The 19,570-nt window shown below is 43.5% G+C and overlaps 1 protein-coding gene across 2 annotated transcripts in view; it reads right to left on the bottom strand.

Moving 5' to 3' along the window:
* Positions 1-5,587: 5,587 nt before the first annotated feature.
* Positions 5,588-19,570, bottom strand: part of rtkn2 (rhotekin 2) — a 46,801-nt gene continuing 32,818 nt past the window's right edge. For both annotated transcript variants that reach the window (XM_033034287.1, XM_033034288.1), the window contains 2 exons: positions 16,618-16,725; positions 5,588-6,369 (listed from right to left, as the gene is read on the bottom strand). In XM_033034287.1, coding sequence (XP_032890178.1) covers positions 5,864-6,369; positions 16,618-16,725 — 614 coding nt within the window. In that variant the 3' untranslated portion in view covers positions 5,588-5,863. The remainder of the gene's footprint in view (positions 6,370-16,617; positions 16,726-19,570) is intronic.

Genomic DNA, 19,570 nt, shown 5'->3' with positions numbered 1-19,570 from the left:
CTTCCACTGTGGAACCAAGAGCCACTGCATGGTACATCTTCCCCAAGTAAATCCTTCCCCAACTTGCTGTTTGAAAAGGAGCAGCGCTTTACACATGTACCCTACGGTTGTACGTTCTCCCCGTGTCTTGCGTGGGTTTTCTCCGAGAACTTCGGTTTTCTCCCACACTCCAAAGAAGTACAGGTTTGCAGGTTAATTGGCTTGGTAAATGTAAAAATTATCTCTAGTGTGTGTAGGATGGTGTTAATGTGCGGGGATCGCTGGTCGGGGTGGACCCGGTGGGCCGACGGGCCTGTTTCCGCGCTGTATCTCTAAACTAAACTACCTATGATCAAAGGTACACAAAATTGCTGGAGAAACTCAGCGGGTGCAGCAGCATCTATGGAGCGAAGGAAATAGGCGACGTTTCGGGCCGAAACCCTTCTTCAGACTGATGGGGGGGGGGGAGAAGGAAGGAAAAAGGGGGAGGAGGAGGAGCCCGAGGGCGGGCGGGTGGGAGGAGACAGCTAGAGGGTTAAGGAAGGGGAGGAGACAGCAAGGACTAGCAAAATTGGGAGAATTCAATGTTAATGCCATCCGGACGCAAGGTCCCCAGGCGGAATATGAGGTGCTGTTCCTCCAATTTCCGCTGGTCTCCTCCCCTTCCTTAACCCTCTAGCTGTCTCCTCCCACCCTCCCACCCGCCCGCCCTCGGGCTCCTCCTCCTCCCACTTTTTCCTTCCTTCTCCCCCCCACCCCCCATCAGTCTGAAGAAGGGTTTCGGCCCGAAACGTCGCCTATTTCCTTCGCTCCATAGATGCTGCTGCACCCGCTGAGTTTCTCCAGCAATTTTGTGTACCTTCGATTTTCCAGCATCTGCAGTTCCTTCTTGAATACCTATGATCAAAACCTTAATACCTATTAACACACAATCTGCCATTTCAACTGCACTCTGAATACACATAATTCTGTGCTGGATCAACACATTGCCCTTCCCCCAAAGTGAGGCATGTGTTGGAATTATCTCTGAGCAGCATAGGCAGCCTGTAGCAAAACCCTTTTACTTAATGTAAAATCAATATTTTGCTTATTCGCTTCAATATTTCCATTAAGGTGTGGAAATTTAGTGTTGGGAACCTCTTCTGTTCAACCCACCTGTTGTCTGCATCATGCACTCCCAGGCTGGGTGAAGCAAAAGCATATGTGTACAACAGTTCCCTTTATTCTGCCTCAAACATACTTGCAGTTGTAATAGGCAGCTCCTAATTGTGCCAAGTGCAATTTTTTCCCCTCCATCTCCCTCAGCACTGACCATGTATGTCTCGGTAACTTTTGTCAGTTGACGGTGAATTAGCAACTGCTATTTTGCCACAAGCTAATACAGGGTACATTCAATCTTTGCCCAAAATGGGAAATATGTGAAGAGCAATTAAAAAAAGTTCTTAATAATGAATAACCACGTTCAAAATCAGGGATGACATTTAATTTTGAAAGCCATAGAGAGAAAGGAAACTGGTAGTATATTAGTGTTAAATCATTGCTACAATGTTTCTAAGGATACAGTAGGAAACACTTAAACATCAAAAAACTACTGAATCATATTTAATTTAATCTCAATTTCCTGACAGCTACATTTTCTGCTAGTCATCTAACCATAACATGTACTCTCGCAGTTCATATACTTTTCAACACTATTGCCCACTTTGTCAAAATAACAATGGAGCTAATGATGTTGGTGATTAATCAAATGTAAATGTTACAGCACCTCCAGGCAATCACTGATGTTTGGTTAAATGCCAACACCCCAATGTTTCTATCCAAATTGCGCTGTTCTGTCACTAGCTCAGTGAAAACAGCATCTTGCTGTCTGCCTCATCAATGATAAACACCAAATGAGACTAGATTAACCATTGATCTTCTAGCAAGGCAATAATTATTAATTACTGCCATTAATTCATCTGATATTAAAAATTATCTATCATTAGCGTAATTCCATTCAGATTTGAATTTTTTTGTCGACAATTTAAAAAATGCTCCACTCTTAAAAGTTTAAAAGCAAATTTGTCTTTTTCCTTGTATTTCTCTCCCAGGCCAACCTTCCTTTCCCTCTCTCCATTTCTCTTCCTGCAACCGATGACATTTAATTTACCCCCTACAATCCAGACGGTGCAGTTTATTTTGCAACTCTACTCGCAGGTTAAGGAGAGGTTGCCTCGTTCTGCCGCTCATATTAGCACCAATTCTGCAGGCAAGGGCTTTTTGAACAGAGGGATACAAAGGAAAGTCAAATAGCGGGCTGCACAGTTAGAGATTAATGTGGCTCATTATTTCTTTATAATATTAATCTACATTCCACAGTTATAAATAGGAACCTATTTTCTAGGTCCCATATCGCATCAAAAATACAACAAGGCTTCAAACTATTTTAATCCAAAAATAGTAAACGTCAGTTATTATGGATAAAATTATTGTTAGAATCTCTAAAGATGTACAAAAACATTGATTCTAAATTCTGATTTGTGGCACACGCTAGGAGATTTAACATAGAGGAGAGGTGGACAGTTAAGTAGCAAATAAGTGCGACTTAGCACATTTAAGGAGAATTGTCCCAGTGTACCTCTGGATTAGGGAAGGATATTTGGTTTTACACTGGGTTGCCAAGAAAGGAAACACAGATATTCCTCCCTAGTCCAAAGACAGCCTAGCTCGATCTCGGCTGTACAAGAGGACAGCATCTGACCGGAATAATAGGATCAGTCAAATAAAACAAAACAAAAAAAATAGCAGAAGCCATTCATTTGGCCCCTCGTTCCTGCTATGCCATTCAATAAGATCACGGCAATATTTACTTTACCATCATTCTCCAGTACCAGCTCCAAATCATTTAATTCCAAAGTTTCCAAAAGCTTGTCATCAGCCAGCAAGGAACGACTGCACAAATGAACTGGACAATTAACACTGGTTGGACTTGTAGCCTAATGAGATGAGGACAATTTACAAGGAAGCTCCTGCAGCTGAGAATCCTGTCCTTGCCCTGTATCACCCGGGCAAAATCCCCCCAGATCTCTTCCAACACCTTAAATGATGTACAGTAGCGTTTCAACGTCATCAATCATTGAACTCCAGATAACTGTAAAACCTGCCTTTGGAACTGGGTTTTCAGCCAAGTATCAATCAGGTTTGGTAAGTACAGGTAGAGGAAGACACCCAGAGAACAAAGAAGTGTGATGAATTAGATTCTGTCAATACATACTGCAGATAAGATCCAACCATGGCCCTTGCTACATTAGAAAGATGCAGTATAGAAATAGGCCCTTTGACACACTGAGTCCATGCCAACCATTGCTCACCCGTTCAAACTAGCTCTATGTTATCCCACTTTCACATCCACTGCCCGCACACTAGGGCCAATTAACCTACAAACCTGCACGTCTTTGAAATGTGGGAAACGGAGCACCTGGCGGAAATCTACGTGGTTACAGGGAGAACGTACAAACTCCACAGTCAACACCCAAGGTAGAATCAAACCTGGGTCTCTGGCACTGTGAGGCAACAGCTCTACCAGCTGCACCACTGTGTTGCCCCTGTTCTTCATAACAGTGTCACGAGGAATTATTTCCAGCATTCACTGACGCATTCAATATTCATCCCTAAAATACTTTATCTACTCGTTGTCACGTTGTTATAAGTGGGACCTTGTGCTGAAACTGGCGGCTGCATTGCAACGGGGACAACATTTAAAAAAATATGATCAGAGACAAGAATGACACCTAATAAATAAATGCAGGACTTTTTTTTTTTTTACAAAATCGTAGAGCTTTGACCAATTGGAAATCGAATTGGCGGTGATCACATGGAATTGGCTCATTTTGCAATTTTCAGTTAATATTTCAGTTAACAATCCCAGTCAAAATATTAGCCCAGCATCAGGGTCACTTTATTTTTAACACAGTGTCCATCAAGGGAAAGCAGTGTAACACATTCGAGAAATATGGGATTTCCAGGAGCTGCCTGCTGCTGCAAAGAGCTGGGGACAAGTGGAACAGTAGATGCTGGGCAACCAAACAAACACAGCACCTTGTATTTGTTTTTAAGCTTTTAAAATATGTTAACAAAACTTCTGATATTCCTCTCACTGCAACACATTCTTCACTATCAGCACAGATACATTAATAAGCAAAACAAGGACAGGCCGTCCCTGCGTTACGAACGCCTTCCGCTTTCAATGGCGTCCATGAGTCGATTTTGTCTGATCAGTTGGAAAATACACAAAAGTCACTCAATCTGGTAACCAGACTCCCCACAGTTTTGCAATGAATCGGATCAAAAGTACAGAGGATGAGAAGAAAGATTAATTGTGAATGTACAGGGAAAGGAAATTAGTTCTTCTGTTTGTAGGAAGGAACGTATGTATGTACATCAAACTTCTGAATTTAACATTAAGAGAGCCTGCTGCTATGCAGGGATGTCTATAAGTCAGGTGTTCGTATAAGTAAGGCCTGTATTTTAAAGTTCCTCCTTTTGCTATACTTGAATTTCAATTTTCACTGAAACATAGTTCTTGTGTACATGAAAATGAGGGAAAAACAGTGGAGAAAAATTTCCTAATGTGGAATTATTTTAGTTGTGGGTGTGGGTAGAGTGCTGGGGTTTCTACAAATCGCACAGACAAGGTTTTGAAAATATAGGGACATAAGGAATTACAGATGCTGATTTATATATTTTTTTCAAACAAAGTACTGGAGTAACACGGTGGGTCAGGCAGCATCTCTGAGAACATGGAGAGGTGACGTTTCAGGACAGATTGAAGAAGGGTCCTAACCCAAATGTTACCTATTCGTCATGTCCTCCACAGATGCTGCCTGACCCGCTGAGTAACTCCAGCATCGTGTAACTTTAAAAAAAATATAACGTGCCCTCCATAATGTTCGGGACAAAGACCCATCATTTATTTATTTGCCTCTGCCCTCCACAATTTGAGATCTGTAATAGAAAAAAACCCACGTGGTTAAAGTGCACATTGTCAGATTTTATTAAAGGGCATTTTTATACATTTTGGTTTCACCATGTAGAAAACATGTAGCATAATGAAGTGTATAGACACATCCTATCTGCTCAAGTTCAAACACATGCCTCAAAACTCATTGGCTGGCAGTTCATTCTACAGCAAGACAGTGATCCCAAACATACTGCTAAAGCAACAAAGGAGTTTGTCAAAGCCAAAAAATGCTCAATTCTTGAGTGGCCAAATCAATCACCCGATATGAACTCAATTAAGCATGTCTTTTATATGCTGAAGAGAAAATGGAAGGGGACTGGTCCCCAAGACAAGCATAAGCTAAAGATGGCTGCAATACAGGCCTGGCAGAGCATCACCAGAGAAGACACCCAGCAACTGGTGATGTCCATGAATCGCAGACTTTGCATGCAAAGGATATGCAACAAAATACTAAACATGACTACTTTCATTTACATGACAGCACTGTGTCCCAAACATTATGGTGCCCAGAAATGGGGGGACGATGTATAAACACTGCTGTAATTTCTACATAATGAATCTCAAATGTATAAAAATGGCCTTTATTAAAATCTGACAATGTGCACTTTAACTACATGTGATTTTTTTTCTATTACAAATCTCAAATAGTGGAGTACAGAGGCAAATAAATAAATGACGGGTCTTTGTCCCAAACATTATAGGACTTGGGATTCTGAGAGAAATATTCAAGGAATGAACCAATAATTGAGGCTGGTCTGTATAAGTGACAAATTAATGCAAAACATTTAGGTGGATACAGGAAATTCAAAACAAACAATGTTCAAACTGAAGAACAATTGACATTCTTCGTAGTTTCTATGTACGTGTGTCCACCTCAAAGACGACCTATACTTCTGATGGAATCCGGGTTCTGGGATCAAGCTTGGCCCCGAGGGAGGACTTCTGACGGGGGATGGGCACCGGCCTGGCGGGCGGCAAGGTGGCTGTTGCCTGGACGACGTCCTCACCTGGGATCGCACTGTGCAGCTCCGACAACAGGGGGGGCAACGGAGGGGGACGGCGCAGTTTGGACTCGCTGCCGGAAGATGGTGGGGTTTTCCGGGTCTGATCTGGGTCGGAATTTCTCAACCGGTACGGCTGCTTTCCCGCTGGCGGAGGAGGGGCGGGCCGCTTCTTGGCCCTCCCTGGAGACGTCGGGGTCAGAGGGCTTGGACCGTGCGGTGACAGTCTGCTCTTCTGGAAGACCACCTCGTGACTGCCCTCAAAGAGAGATGCCCATCGTGGGGGATGAGCCTCCTCTCCGTGACCGAGCAGGAACTCCCCTTCCGTCTCCTGGATTTTGCCCCGGATAATGTCCATTAGACCCTCGTCCTTCACTGGAGACTCTATGTCTGTAAAACAGGAAAAATCGGGTGATTATGACGAGGCTTCCAAGCGTGTGTCCACCTCAAGCGGCGAGACGTCCGATTCACCTGCAGCTAACTTCCATCAGTTACTGGATGCTGGCACAAGAGTGGACGGGAATAGGGGGAAAAAAAATAAAGGAAGAAGAGTGAAGGCGGCGGTGGTGCAGCGGTAGATTTGCTGCCATTCATCACCAGCGACCCGGGTTCGATCGTGTCTACGGGTGTTGTTTGTACAGTGTTTGCACATTCTCCCACTGACCGCGTGAGTTTTCTCTGGGTGCTCTGGTTTCCTCCCATATTCCCATGACATGCAGGTTTGTAGGTTCATTGACGCCTATAAATTGTCCCTTGTTTGTTGGATAGAACTAGTGTACGGATGATTGTTGGTCGGCACGAACTTGGTTGGCTGAAGAATCTGTTTCCATCCTGTATCTCCAAACTAAACTAAGTACCAGTAAAGAGGGGCTTTGAAGGGGACTCAACAGGATATCTGTAGGGGTATCTCTACTACTAATATAGAAACAAGGAACTGTCAATGGTGGCTTACCAAAAGAGACACATAGTACTGGAGTAACTCAGTAAGTCAGGCAGCATCTCTAGAAGACATAGATAGGCAATGTTTTGGGGTTAGCGCCTTTTTTCAGACAAAGCAGGGTCCCAACCCAAAATGTCACCTATCTATGTCTTCCAGAGATGCTCAGATTCAGATTCAGATTCAACTTTAATTTTACTTCGGAGTCACGTGAGTTCCCCTTAGCGGCAGAATTTGAAAGCCGGGAACAGCAGGTAAGGAGACTCTGCGTTCTTTCCACTTACTTCACAGGTTACTTCACAGGTGTAATTGTTATATGGTTATATGGAGGCATGGACAGATCCACGAGAAACAAGAAGGCTGCGAAAAAGCTGGCGGGGGAGAACCGCGGAGTTGCGGGCAGCCAGCAACGGCCAACGGCACACCAATCTCCCGTAATGGGAACAGCTGTGCCCGACTTCGCTCGCGCACCGGCCACGGCCGGGCGGTAAAGCGAAGCAAAAAACTAACAGTCGTTGACTCCGATGAGTCCAACTTTGAACAGCCGCGAGCGGCCAGTGCCCGTGAGAATTGGGGCCGGTTGGAGCGGCATCAGGAGCAGCCGCGAGCGGCCAGTGCCCGTGAGCATTGGGGCCGGTTTGAGCGGCTTCAGGAGCAGCCGCAAGCGGCCAGTGCCCGAGAGCATTGGAGCCAGTTGGAGCGGCTGTTGGAGCAAACACTCCAAAGTGGCAGGCTCCGGGAGATGGAGCCTAGTCACAGTGGGCAGCTAGTAAGTTCTACAGCAGTACCTCTTGTAGGGCTGCACAGTGTTTCTCCCTCATCAGAGGGGAGTACGGGGGGTCAATTCTGGGCTGACCCTGAAGAGGGGTGTGCAGAACATACCCCTAGTGTGCATGGGGTGCAAGAAAACCTATTGGATATGGTGTCCCAGTTCATTCAACCTGACCAAACTGGCCAAAACCTAGAGCCTAAAATAGCTGCAAGTATCGACTACATGTCATTCAACCAGCTACAAGGACAGGCATTATTGGACACCACAGCAAGACACTTAACACCAGGGAACTGCAAATCACTGAATGTTCTCAGTGTCAACCAGTGTATTTGGAAACATGTCGGAGCATCAATCAGAGCCAGGGACTTGAAACTACAGAATCTTCTGAAAGTCCTAACGGGGAATTACGGCTTTCACCCGCACATTAAACGAACAAGACATGACACAAGATCACCAGGATGCACTGGCTTTATTTTGCAACTCCCAATGCGAGTTAAATAGTATTAGGAAGATTGCCATCCAACCGGCTTTAGACCCCAAATTTGCAGGCCTGTGCAAACCTGGAACCTCCAAACCACCAATATTACTATTTGGAGGTGACTTATCCAAACAGGTAAAAGAACTTGACGAAGAGACTAAAACCCTGGGGCTCATTAAAGCAACGTCCAAAAACTACTTCGGCCGGAAACAGCACCCCTACGCACCCACCAGTCGGCCGAGACAAACTGGTGAAAGCTCGAAGGCCAGGAACACTCAACATCGGTCTTTTTTAGGCCATGGCCCAGACCGGCCTTCCTGGAAAATGCGCAAACCCTCAACACCGACCCAACTACAGATCCAGACACCGGCGCCTCAACGTCCACGGAGGATGCCGAAAAAGTAACAAACCTACCACTAGTAACCATGGAGGTAGGTGGGTCTGGTTCCTTACGAATTGAAGGGAGCAGGAAGGTTGGTGGGAGATTACAATTCTATCTGGATGCATGGAATATGTTAACTACCGACACTTATATTTTAAGCAGTATAGGGTTATACCATTGAATTTATACAAAAACATAACCCTCCAGTTCAGCATGTACCGAACCGAATGTTCGTGCTTACAGGCAAAGGAAAATCAAAAGCACATGCTGAACTACAGCGGCTTTATAAAAAAGGAGTAATTGAGAAAACCCAACACGAATCACAGGAACTCGTGTCCAAAATCTTTATCATAAACAAGAAAGATGGTGGTTGCCGCATCATCATAGATTTGACTAATTTGAATACTTTCGTACAATATATTCATTTCAAGATGGAAACCTTTGTTACTGCTAAGCAATTGATTTCCAAAGGTTACTACATGGCAAGCATCGATTTAAAAGATGCTTACTATACAGTACCCATAAGAGGTGACCACAGATGTTATTTAACACAATGGATTATCTGGGGTTCATCATTAACTCAGTTCACATGTCAGTGACTTTGCCGAAAGAAAAGGTTACAGCCTTAATAGAGGCTTGCAGCAAAATCATTGACATCACTAAATCATCCATCAGACTGGCAGCAAGAATAATTGGCAATATAGTGGCTGCGTTTCCAGCCACACAATTCGGACCTTTACATTATCGAAATTTACAGAGGGCTAAATTACGAGCACTCAAAATTAATGGTGGTCATTTTGACAGACCAATGAAGCTACCAACAGAGGCCAAAATGGAACTAAAATGGTGGAAAGATAACATTAGGCATTGTTCCAATCCAATCATTATCAGACCAATTCCATCTCCAGCTATGGAGGGAGATGGAATGCACAGGAGGCATCATTATTACAAACACTGGGCATAAACTACCTGGAAATGTTAAGTGCATTCAATGGCCTTAAGTCATATTGTTCTGGGTAATATCACCAGCATGTTAGACTACAAATTGACAACACCACCATGGTAGCATATATCAACCATATGGGTGGAAACAAATCGACATCATGTGACAATCTGGCCAACACAATTTGGCAATGGTGTATCCAGAGAGTTATTTGGATATCAGCTACCTACTTACCAGGTAAACTAAATTTAGTGGCAGACACCAGGTCATGCAAATTCAATGAAAACACTGAATGGATGTTGGATAAAAATGTATTTGCTGAAATTACAGCACGGTATGGAACACCAGATATCGATCTATTCGCATCCAGGCTCAATCACCAGTTATCGAATTATGTTTCATGGGAACCAGACCCTGGGGCAGTGGCAACAGATGCATTTTCGCTGCATTGGGGGAAATTGTTTATCTATGCATTCCCTCCTTTCTGCCTCATCAGTCGGGTATTAAGGAAAATACAGCAAGACTCTGCGTCTGGTATTTTGATAGTACCCGATTGGCCTACGCAACCATGGTTCCCGGTGATACTCGACATGGTATTAGAACCATGCATCACCATCCATCATAGACCTAATTTACTAGTTCATCCCGTAACAAGGGAAAGTCACCCATGTCATAATTATATAAACCTATTAATTTGTAGAGTTTGAAAGCACCTCTACTACACCTGGGACTGACGGACCGAACAGTGGATATTATTTCAGCGGCCCACAGACAGTCCACCAAAAAACAGTACTTGGTGTACATCAAGAAATGGGAAATGTACTGTCACAACAATAACATCACCCACAGATCTATGAACATCCCGTCTGTTCTGGAATTCCTGGCAAGCCTCCATTACGATGAGGGGCTCAGTTATAGTGCCATCAACTGCGCCAGAAGTGCTCTGTCAACATACCTGTGGCAAGGAACAGAGCGGCATTCTGTTGGGACACACCCCCTGGTAACCAAACTCATGAGGGGCATTTTTAATGTTAATCCCCCAAGAACCAGGTACTCCCAAATATGGGATGTGAGCATTGTACTGACCATGTTAAGAAACTGGTCTCCAGCTACAGCTCTGTCCCTACAGACACTGACTATGAAAACAGTCATGCTGATGGCCTTGGTCACGGCACAAAGGGTCTAGTCGCTACAGAAACTAAGGCTGGACAACATGACTATTTCATCTGGAAATTTAAGTTTTCACATCAATGAATTAGTCAAACAGAACAGACAGAGGTCAGCAGGCCTAAAAACAGAATTCAGGGCCTACCCGACAGATGATCGTCTCTGTATTGTAACACACTTACTATTATATATGGAGTATACTAAGATCATCAGAGGCAATGAAATGGCACTTTTAATCAGCTACAAACAGCCACACAAAAAAGTGACAGTCCAGACCATCTCGAGATGGCTAAAACAGGTCGTAATAAAGGCTGGAGTAGACACTAGCATTTTTAAATCTCACTCCACCAGGGCTGCAGCTACATCGGCAGCTATGAAGTTGGATGTTCCTATGGACCAAATCCTCAAGACAGCAGGATGGTCAACGGAGAAAACTTTCCAACGATTTTATAACAAACCAGTCATTGAACCTGGAACATTTGCAAACAATTTAAAGTTCTGTAATATAATTTTACCCCATAAATAGGGGCTATAATTTGGTGTTAATATATTTATCGTTGGTTTTTCAATATCGTATTGATGTCTAATGATGTTAACACTATTCTCCCCATAATCAAGGCAGATGTGATGCATGGACTTGTTTCCACGGCATGAAATCACAGAGCTTTAAAATCTTCACGTAGTCACTCACGTGACTCCGAAGTAAAATAGTAAGATTAAACGAGAACTTACCAGTTTGATCATTATTTTATGAGGAGTAACGTTGAGGGAATACGTGCCCTCCGCTCTCACCCTTGATCATATACTCAACTGGTATCTCTTCTCTAATCTTACTATGTTTAGTCATTACAGTTATCTGTGATTTCACACCGCTGCTTTGAAGAATGACACGCATGCGTCGTGGCGGGGTTCTTCACGTAATCCCTCAACGTTACTCCTCATAAAATAACGATCAAACTTTAAACTGGTAAGTTCTCGTTTAATCTTACTATTGTCATTGTCAGTGTACAGTACAGAGACAACGAAATGCAGTAATGCTGCTTGACCTGCTGAGTTACTTCAGGCCCTTGTGGGGCTTGTTCTGCATTTGTGATGGAGGCTTCAAAGAGGGGATGTATTTACAAGACAAGGATCATTTAAAACTGAGGTATGTGGAAATTCTTTATGAATTCACTATCTTGGAGGTATTCGAAAGAGTACATAGATACATTTTTGAAAGATTGACGAATTAAGGGTTATGAACATCTGGCACAGAAGTGGGGCAGATCAGTCTTGATCACATTTAATAGTGAAAAAGGCTTGGCCTTAATTCTACTCCTATTTCCTTGAGTTTAAAAATTTGTTTTATTGTTTTATTCACGGAGGTTGAAGTTTCTAGCAAGAGGGTTTATTGCCTTTCCCCAATTGCCCTGAATTGAGTTGCTTGTTTAGCTTCACAATGCCAGAGACCCAGGTTTGATCCTGACCTCGTGTACTGTCTGTGCAGAGTTTGCACGTTCTTCCTGTGTCCGCGTGGGTTTCCTCTGCGTGCTCCAGATTCCTCCCACATCCCCAAAATGTGGGGCATTGTAGGTTAATTAGCCTCTGTGTATTGTCCATAGTGTGTAGGGAGTGGACGAGAAAGTTGGACAACATAGAACTAGTGCGAGTGGGTGATCGATGGCTGGTGTGGACTTGGTGGGCCGATGGGCCTGTTTCCATGCCGTACCTCTGAACTAAACTAAACTATTTCGGAGGAGGGGTTGAGGGGCAAGCACATTAGTGGGCTTGAATTCACACTGAGGATGGCATCTATCCTCTCCCAAGGACATGAGCACACCAGGTGGGTTTTTACAACAATCTGTCATTTCATGGGCACCATTAAAAAAACAGGCTTTTCACTCCAGGTTTATTTAATTATTTGAAATTTAATTCCCCAGATGCCACGGTGAGATTCAAATCGCCGAGCTGGAGTGCGGGAAATTAACCACTTTGTTACCAGACCCGCTTCAGGCTTTTCTACTTTTGTTTTCAAGTTATACCAAGTTTGGCAAAAATTGTTAGTTAATTTTCTCATGTTTATTCACATTCCACACTTGTCACATTTGTACAGCACAGGAGAAGGCCCTTTTGCTCCCAATATCCAAGCCAAAAATAACACCAAGTAATCATCTTTGCCTGCACATGACCCCTCCATATCTTTGTGCTCATCTAAGTCTCCTAAAGGTCATGATCGTACCTGCCTGCACTGCGACCCCTGGCAGCACGGTTCAAGCACCCACCACTCTGTGTAAAAATAAATCTTGCCCGCACATCTTTAAACTTTGTCCCTCTCCTCTTGAAGCGATGCCCTCTAATACTGGGTAGTCTCACACAGTATTGACTATTCTGACTGTCTCCCCTCATCGATGCCTCACCTTTTAAGCAACCAGTAGATTTCCAACACTTAAATATCTGATTTCGAGATCCTATTCAGAAAACGCCAAGAATGGGAGAGCTTACGTTAATTGTGGTAAATAACTTTCATTTAAGTATGCGGTCAGAACAAGCTGCAAGATTCTATATATTTTTTTTTTTTGATGTTTCATTTCCTCCCTGTTTACCTGATTTAGAACGTAGACACAATGTGACTCACTAGCAATGCTGGGAATTATGATTAGCTACTGCGCAACATAAAACATCCCATGGTGGGAATCAGACCATGTATGGTAATAGCTGCAAGAAAATGTGGATTATTCATTATGCTCTGTGATTTATGTGTATTGCCTTTCCTCACAGTCTTCCAAGTTACTGGCTAAGCTATCAAAGTGCTCAATAGTCTTTTACATAGGCACTATATGTGGGAAATAGCAGTACAAAAAGTTCTATTAATAACATAAATTGTGGTTGAGAACATGTTTGCAAACAGCAATGCATCACTGGTCATCTGGGCTTCTTAAAATATGGTAATAAATAATGGAATAGAGCACCATCTAGTGTTGAAATGATAAATAACAACACTCGACACCATCATCCGATTATTAATTAACCATATAACCATATAACTGATTAAGAAAGAACTGCAGAATCTGGAAAAATCAAAGGTAGACAAAAATGCTGGAAAATCGCAGCGGGTGAGGCAGCATCTATGGAGCGAAGGAATAGGTGACGTTTCGGGTCGAGACCCTTCTTCAGACAGACGTGGTGGTGGGGGGGGAGCGGGAAGAAGAAAGGGAGAGGCGGAGACAGTGGGCTGTGGGAGAGCTGGGAGGGGAAGGAGGGAGAAAGCAGGGACTACCTGAAATTGGAGAAGTCAATGTTCATTCCGCTGGGGTGTAAACTACCCAAGCGAAATATGAGGTGCTGCTCCTCCAATTTGCGGTGGGACTCACTCTGGCCATGGAGGAGGCCCAGGACAGAAAGGTCGGATATGGAATGGGAGGGCGAGTTGAAATGCTGAGCCACCGGAAGATCGGGTTGGTTATTGCGAACTGTGCGGAGACGTTGGGCAAAGCGATCGCCAAGCCTGCGCTTGGTCTCAACGATGTAGAGCAGTTGACACCTAGAGCAGCGGATGCAATAGATGAGGTTGGAGGAGGTGCAGGTGAACCTCTGCCTCACCTGGAAAGACTGCTTGGGTCCTTGGATGGAGTCGAGGGAGGAGGTAAAGCGACAAGCGTAGCATTTCCTGTGGTTGCAAGGGAAAGTACCAGGGGGGGGGGAAGGGACAAATTGACCAGGGAGTTACGGAGGGAGCAGTCTCTGCAGAAAGCCGAAAGGGGAGGAGATGGGATGATGTGGCCAGTGGTTCGATCCCGTTGGAGGTGGCGATAATGCCGGAGGATTATCTGTTGTATGTGGCTGCTGGTAGGGTGGAAGGTGAGGACAAGGGGGAGTCTGTCCTTGTTACGAGTGGGGGGGTGGGGAGTGAGAGCGGAGCTACGGGATATGGAAGAGATCCTGGTGAGAGCCTCATCTATAGTAGACGAGGGGAACCCCCGTTCGCTAAAGAATGAGGACATCTCCGGTGCCCTGGTTTGGAATACCTCATCCTGGGTGCAGATACGGCGTAGACGGAGGAATTGGGAATAGGGGATAGAGTCCTTACAGGAAGCAGGGCGGGAAGAAGTGTAGTCCAGATAGCCACGGTAGTCAGTGGGTTTGTAGTAGATGTCGGTCAGTAGTCTAATAGTTTTGCTTGAAAACCAAATACAAAAAACCTGCTGGATTGCAGGAATTACATACGTATAGGATTTATCATACTGTAAAATGACTAATATATGACTAATTTCTATATTAAAAAAAACTCTTAATTCCTTCTCCCTGCTCCTGTCCGGCAGAAGTTACAGAAGCTTGACAGCCCGCGCCACCCGATTCAGGAACAGCTTCTACCCCTCTGCTCTCAGGTTTCTGAATAGTCTTTCCATAAGATAAGAGTAGTGTCCAATTCACCTCTACCCCATTGTGGACTTTGTCCCTGGAACTGATGTGCTACAATGCTGAGAATTATATTCTGCACTCTGTATCTTCCCCATTACTCTAACTTTTGTACTGGAGTTTGACTTGATTACATTTATATACGGTACATCTGATCTGTTTGGATAGCATGGGAAAAAAAGCTTTTCACTAACCCTCGGTACACGTGACAATAATAAACCTAAACCTGTAGTCAATGTTTGCATTACTGCATCATACAGCGAGTTGGAGACACACAAGTTCAAGATTAAAGTTAATTTAATCAAAGGCTAAAAAGGCAAACCGAATGCAGGTTCCTCCGAGGCCTCTGCATAAAAGCATTGTGCATGGAGATTATAGGTGATAATCAAATATATGTCTTTATTCTGGCTTAACATTTATCTCTCCGTTTTTGGCAACCGTGCCTGCGGGCCTAAGCTCTAGAAGTGTTTCGCCCCAATCGGTCTGCTACGCTTTCTCTGCTCCTTTCAATAACTTCTTAAAATTCGCCTTTCAACTAACCCAATGGTCATCTGCTCTATAACCATACTGTACAGCAACATAATCCTCTGTGCAATGGCTTATGAATATCTCTATTCACATGGAGAAAATTGTTTAAATAGACCAACATTTTACCCTGTCACTGTATAACTGTTAGATTGAAAGCTCATAAAAAAAGCAAATAGGCTTAAAGCATGCTGCTGAGATATGGACTGTGATGGGGGTAGGGACAAAAAAATGGGAGTGCAGTGCAGCACAAAGTCAGAAAACAACACATATAAAGTAGGTTTGCAAAATTCCAAGTGAAATCCACGCACACCACCCCCCTTCCAAATTACCTTGTACGTTAACGCACAATTTGTAGTCGTGCCCTTAAATTAAAACCCTGTTTACTAATCAGAAGCAGACAAAAATCAGATACAGAATTGGTGATTGGATTCGTAAACAGCACCAAAACTAAAACTGATAAGAAGCTGCCAGACTATTTATCTCTTATTTTGTTGAAATTTCATGAGAGGTGTTACAGAACTTTTTTTGAGACAAAAAGTGTATTAGATTTAAGAGAACCAGGATCTAAAAAAAAAAAAGGACAACTGTGCCAAATATCAAATTCATGCTTTGTTTGGGCTGGAACAAAAAAGAACTTAACTTTAAAAAAAAAGGAGTTAAAGAACAAAGTTGCAAAGAATTACGATTTTCACCCTGGCACGTTTGAAAGAATGTGCCTTGTTTTGTTTTTGATAGACAGGCAATAAAGCGAAATGCTTAACAGTCAAACACAGAAAATAATAAAATTGAGAACCATGTTCAAACCCAGGAACTGTACTGAAAACTCTGACATTTCCCAGCAGTTTATAGTCATAGATTTTAGTAATCTGACCCATATTAAAATTCACTTCACTGGACTCCATCATTGCTAGTTAAGTCATGCTGTTCCAAATTATGCATGGAGTAGCATTTTTGCTTTATACATGGGAACTATTTGAATTTCAAACAATGATCCTTTTATAACAAGGCCACGTTTAGAAAGGCAAGGGCCACTTACTCATATCATGGTAGACTGAAGTTGCTTGTTTTGTGAGGAATAAAGGTGGTTTCCGTGGTGACATAATCTCAATTTTCATAAGCTCTTTGCAACAATGCTTCCACTGGCCTGGAAGTTAGAAAACAACCATTACATATATCACACTTTAAAAGAAAAGAGAATTAAACAGAACCTCTCTTTTTTTTTTATAATCTGGGAAATTTCCAGCACTAGAAGCATTTATCAAGCAAGGAATTACGTTCAGCAAGCAGAAACCATAAATTGTTCTCAAGCATTTAACAAAAAAAAGGTTGTTAAGAACAAGCTTCCTGTAGAATTCTGCAAATTGAATAACATCGATTGGACCTTTACCAGACCTTTGTTGTAATGAAAACTAAGAATTGCTCAGGAAGTTAGCCTTGCTCCCTCATATTGCTGTTTCAATGAATAGAATTACAATTAAATAATTGACAGCACACAATCAGCCATTTTGCTTGCTGCTGCTTGCTCAAAACACGTACTGGAAGAGGAGGCCATTCAGCCTCTTGGTCCTGCTATCCCTGTTAGCTTATGACTTGTGAGAACGTCAATCATATTTTATCATGATACCTTTATCTGTACACAGATGCAATCTTACATCCACATGCTTTTGCTTAATCATTTTTCTATATTCATATAAGTGGATCTTTCCTGTCCAATGCTAGGATGGTGCGGCAAATAACACGGGCTAAAATAGGAAAATTAAAACATACAGATGCAGAAAATTGGAAATAAAAACAGAAAATGCTGGGGTCATTTGACAGGTCGGGCAGCATCTGGGGAGAGAGAAACCATGTTTCAGGTCAATGTCAGACCATCGTCCCGTTGAAACATAAAAAATCGGTGCAGCAGTAGGCCATTCAGCCCTTCGAGCCAGCACCGCCATTCAATATGATCATGGCTGATCATCCAAAGTCAATACCCTGTTCCTGCTTTCTCCCCATGTCCCTTGCTCCCGCTAGCCCTTGAGCTATATCTAACTCTCTCTTGAAAACATCTAGTGAATTGGCCTCCACTGCCTTCTGTGCAGAGAATTCCACAGATTCACAACTCTCTGGGTGAAAACGTTTTTCCTCATCTCAGTCCTAAATGGCCTACCCCTTATTCTTAAACTGTGACCCCTGGTTCTGGGGTCTCCCCCAACATCGGGAACATTTTTCCTGCATCTAGCCTGTCCAATCCCTTAAGAATTTTATATGTTTCTATACGATCCCCTCTCATGCTTCTAAATTCCAGCGAATACAAGAGCAGTCGACACATTCTTTCATCATACGTCAGTCCCGCCATCCCGGGTATTAACCTGGTGAACCTACGCTGCACTCCCTCAATAGAAAGAATGTCCTTCCTCACATTAGGAGACCAAAACTGCACATTAAACTCCAGGTGTGGTCTCAGATAACAGATCTTTCCCCACAGTTGCTGCCTGACTGCAGAGCAATTCCAGCATTTTCTGTTTTTACTGTAGTCTCAGTTTACGCCCGCGGCCTGAGACAATGCTGTAAGCAGCATCTGAAAACATAACAAGTCGTGTTACAACTCATCGTACCAGCACTCTGAATGCAAACTATTCACGGAATAGAGCAAAGCCATTTTTGCAAGACGTTAAATACAATACCAGTCACTCCCTCAAGATGTGGGAGCAAAAAGCACAGTTTTTAGAAGAGGTGTGATATAACCATATGGTACAGAGATGTATTTTTTAAAGTTCATTATTGCCCCTCAGTATACAATTGCAATTTTAAAGGCCCTGTCCCACTTAGGAAACCTGAACGGAAACCTCTGGAGACTTTGCGCCCCACCCAAGGTTTCCTTGCGGTTCCCGGAGGTTGCAGGTGGTTGCAGGTAGTGGAAGCGGGTAGGGAGACTGACTAAAACCTCCGGGAACCGCACGGAAACCTTGGGTGGGGCACAAAGTCTCCAGAGGTTTCCGTTCAGGTTTCCTAAGTGGGACAGGGGCATAACTTTGGGTATGTGTAATTCATAAAACCTATATGGAATGGAAAACTAGGTAGGTTGGGGTGAGAGGGATGCGAGCTATAGTGATGCTGAATTTTAATGGCTGGTTGATCTGACATAGAACATAGAACAGTATAGCACAGGAACAAGCCCTTCGGCCCATTCTTTGTGCCTTACATGATGATAAATTAAAGAGATCTCATCTGCCCGTACATGATCCATATCCCTCTATTCCCTGCACTTCCGTGTGCCTATGTTTAATGCTTCTTAAATGCCACTATCGTATCTGCCCTGGCAGTGCGTTCCAGGCCTATGATTACTCTCTGTATGACAAACTTACCCCACTCACCTTATAGCTATGCCCTCTAGTGGTGGACATTTTCACCTTGGGGGGAAAAAAGGTTCGGACTGTCTATCCTACTTATGCCTCTCATCATTTTATATACTTCTATCAAGTCTCCCCTCAACCTGACTTTCCAGAGAAAACAGTCCAAGTCTATCCAACCCATGTGGCAGAAACCCCCTAATCTCTGCAGCTTTCTGGTAAACCTCCTCCGCACCCTCTCCAAAGCCTCCACACCTTTCCTGTAACAGTGCGACCAGAACTGCACTCAATACGCCAAAGGCCTATTAACAATCGAGTAAAAATTAAACCTTTCTGAACCGTAAGTATGAGGAAGCCTGGTTTCCTTGAGCATGCTGCACTGATTACAACCAGTCACAAATTACTAATACGCCTAATGGAGTTATTTATGATTGCGTGTATCCAAACTGTTTGCTCTGTCTCCTTCTGAACCTTGTCCCATAAACCAGCCAGTTACTTACTTGTATCCTGAAGAGTAGTTTTTGAGTTTGATCCCTTTAAGGTCTATTATTGGATAGTTTAGTTTAGAGATACAGCGCAGAAACAGGCACTTCGGACCACCGAGTCCATGCCGACCAGCGATCCCCGCACACTTACACTATCCCTACACACACT

The sequence above is a fragment of the Amblyraja radiata genome, chromosome 15, assembly GCF_010909765.2.
Source record: "Amblyraja radiata isolate CabotCenter1 chromosome 15, sAmbRad1.1.pri, whole genome shotgun sequence".
Taxonomy (NCBI): Eukaryota; Metazoa; Chordata; class Chondrichthyes; order Rajiformes; family Rajidae; genus Amblyraja; species Amblyraja radiata.
This window is presented reverse-complemented; position numbering and strand designations above follow the sequence as displayed.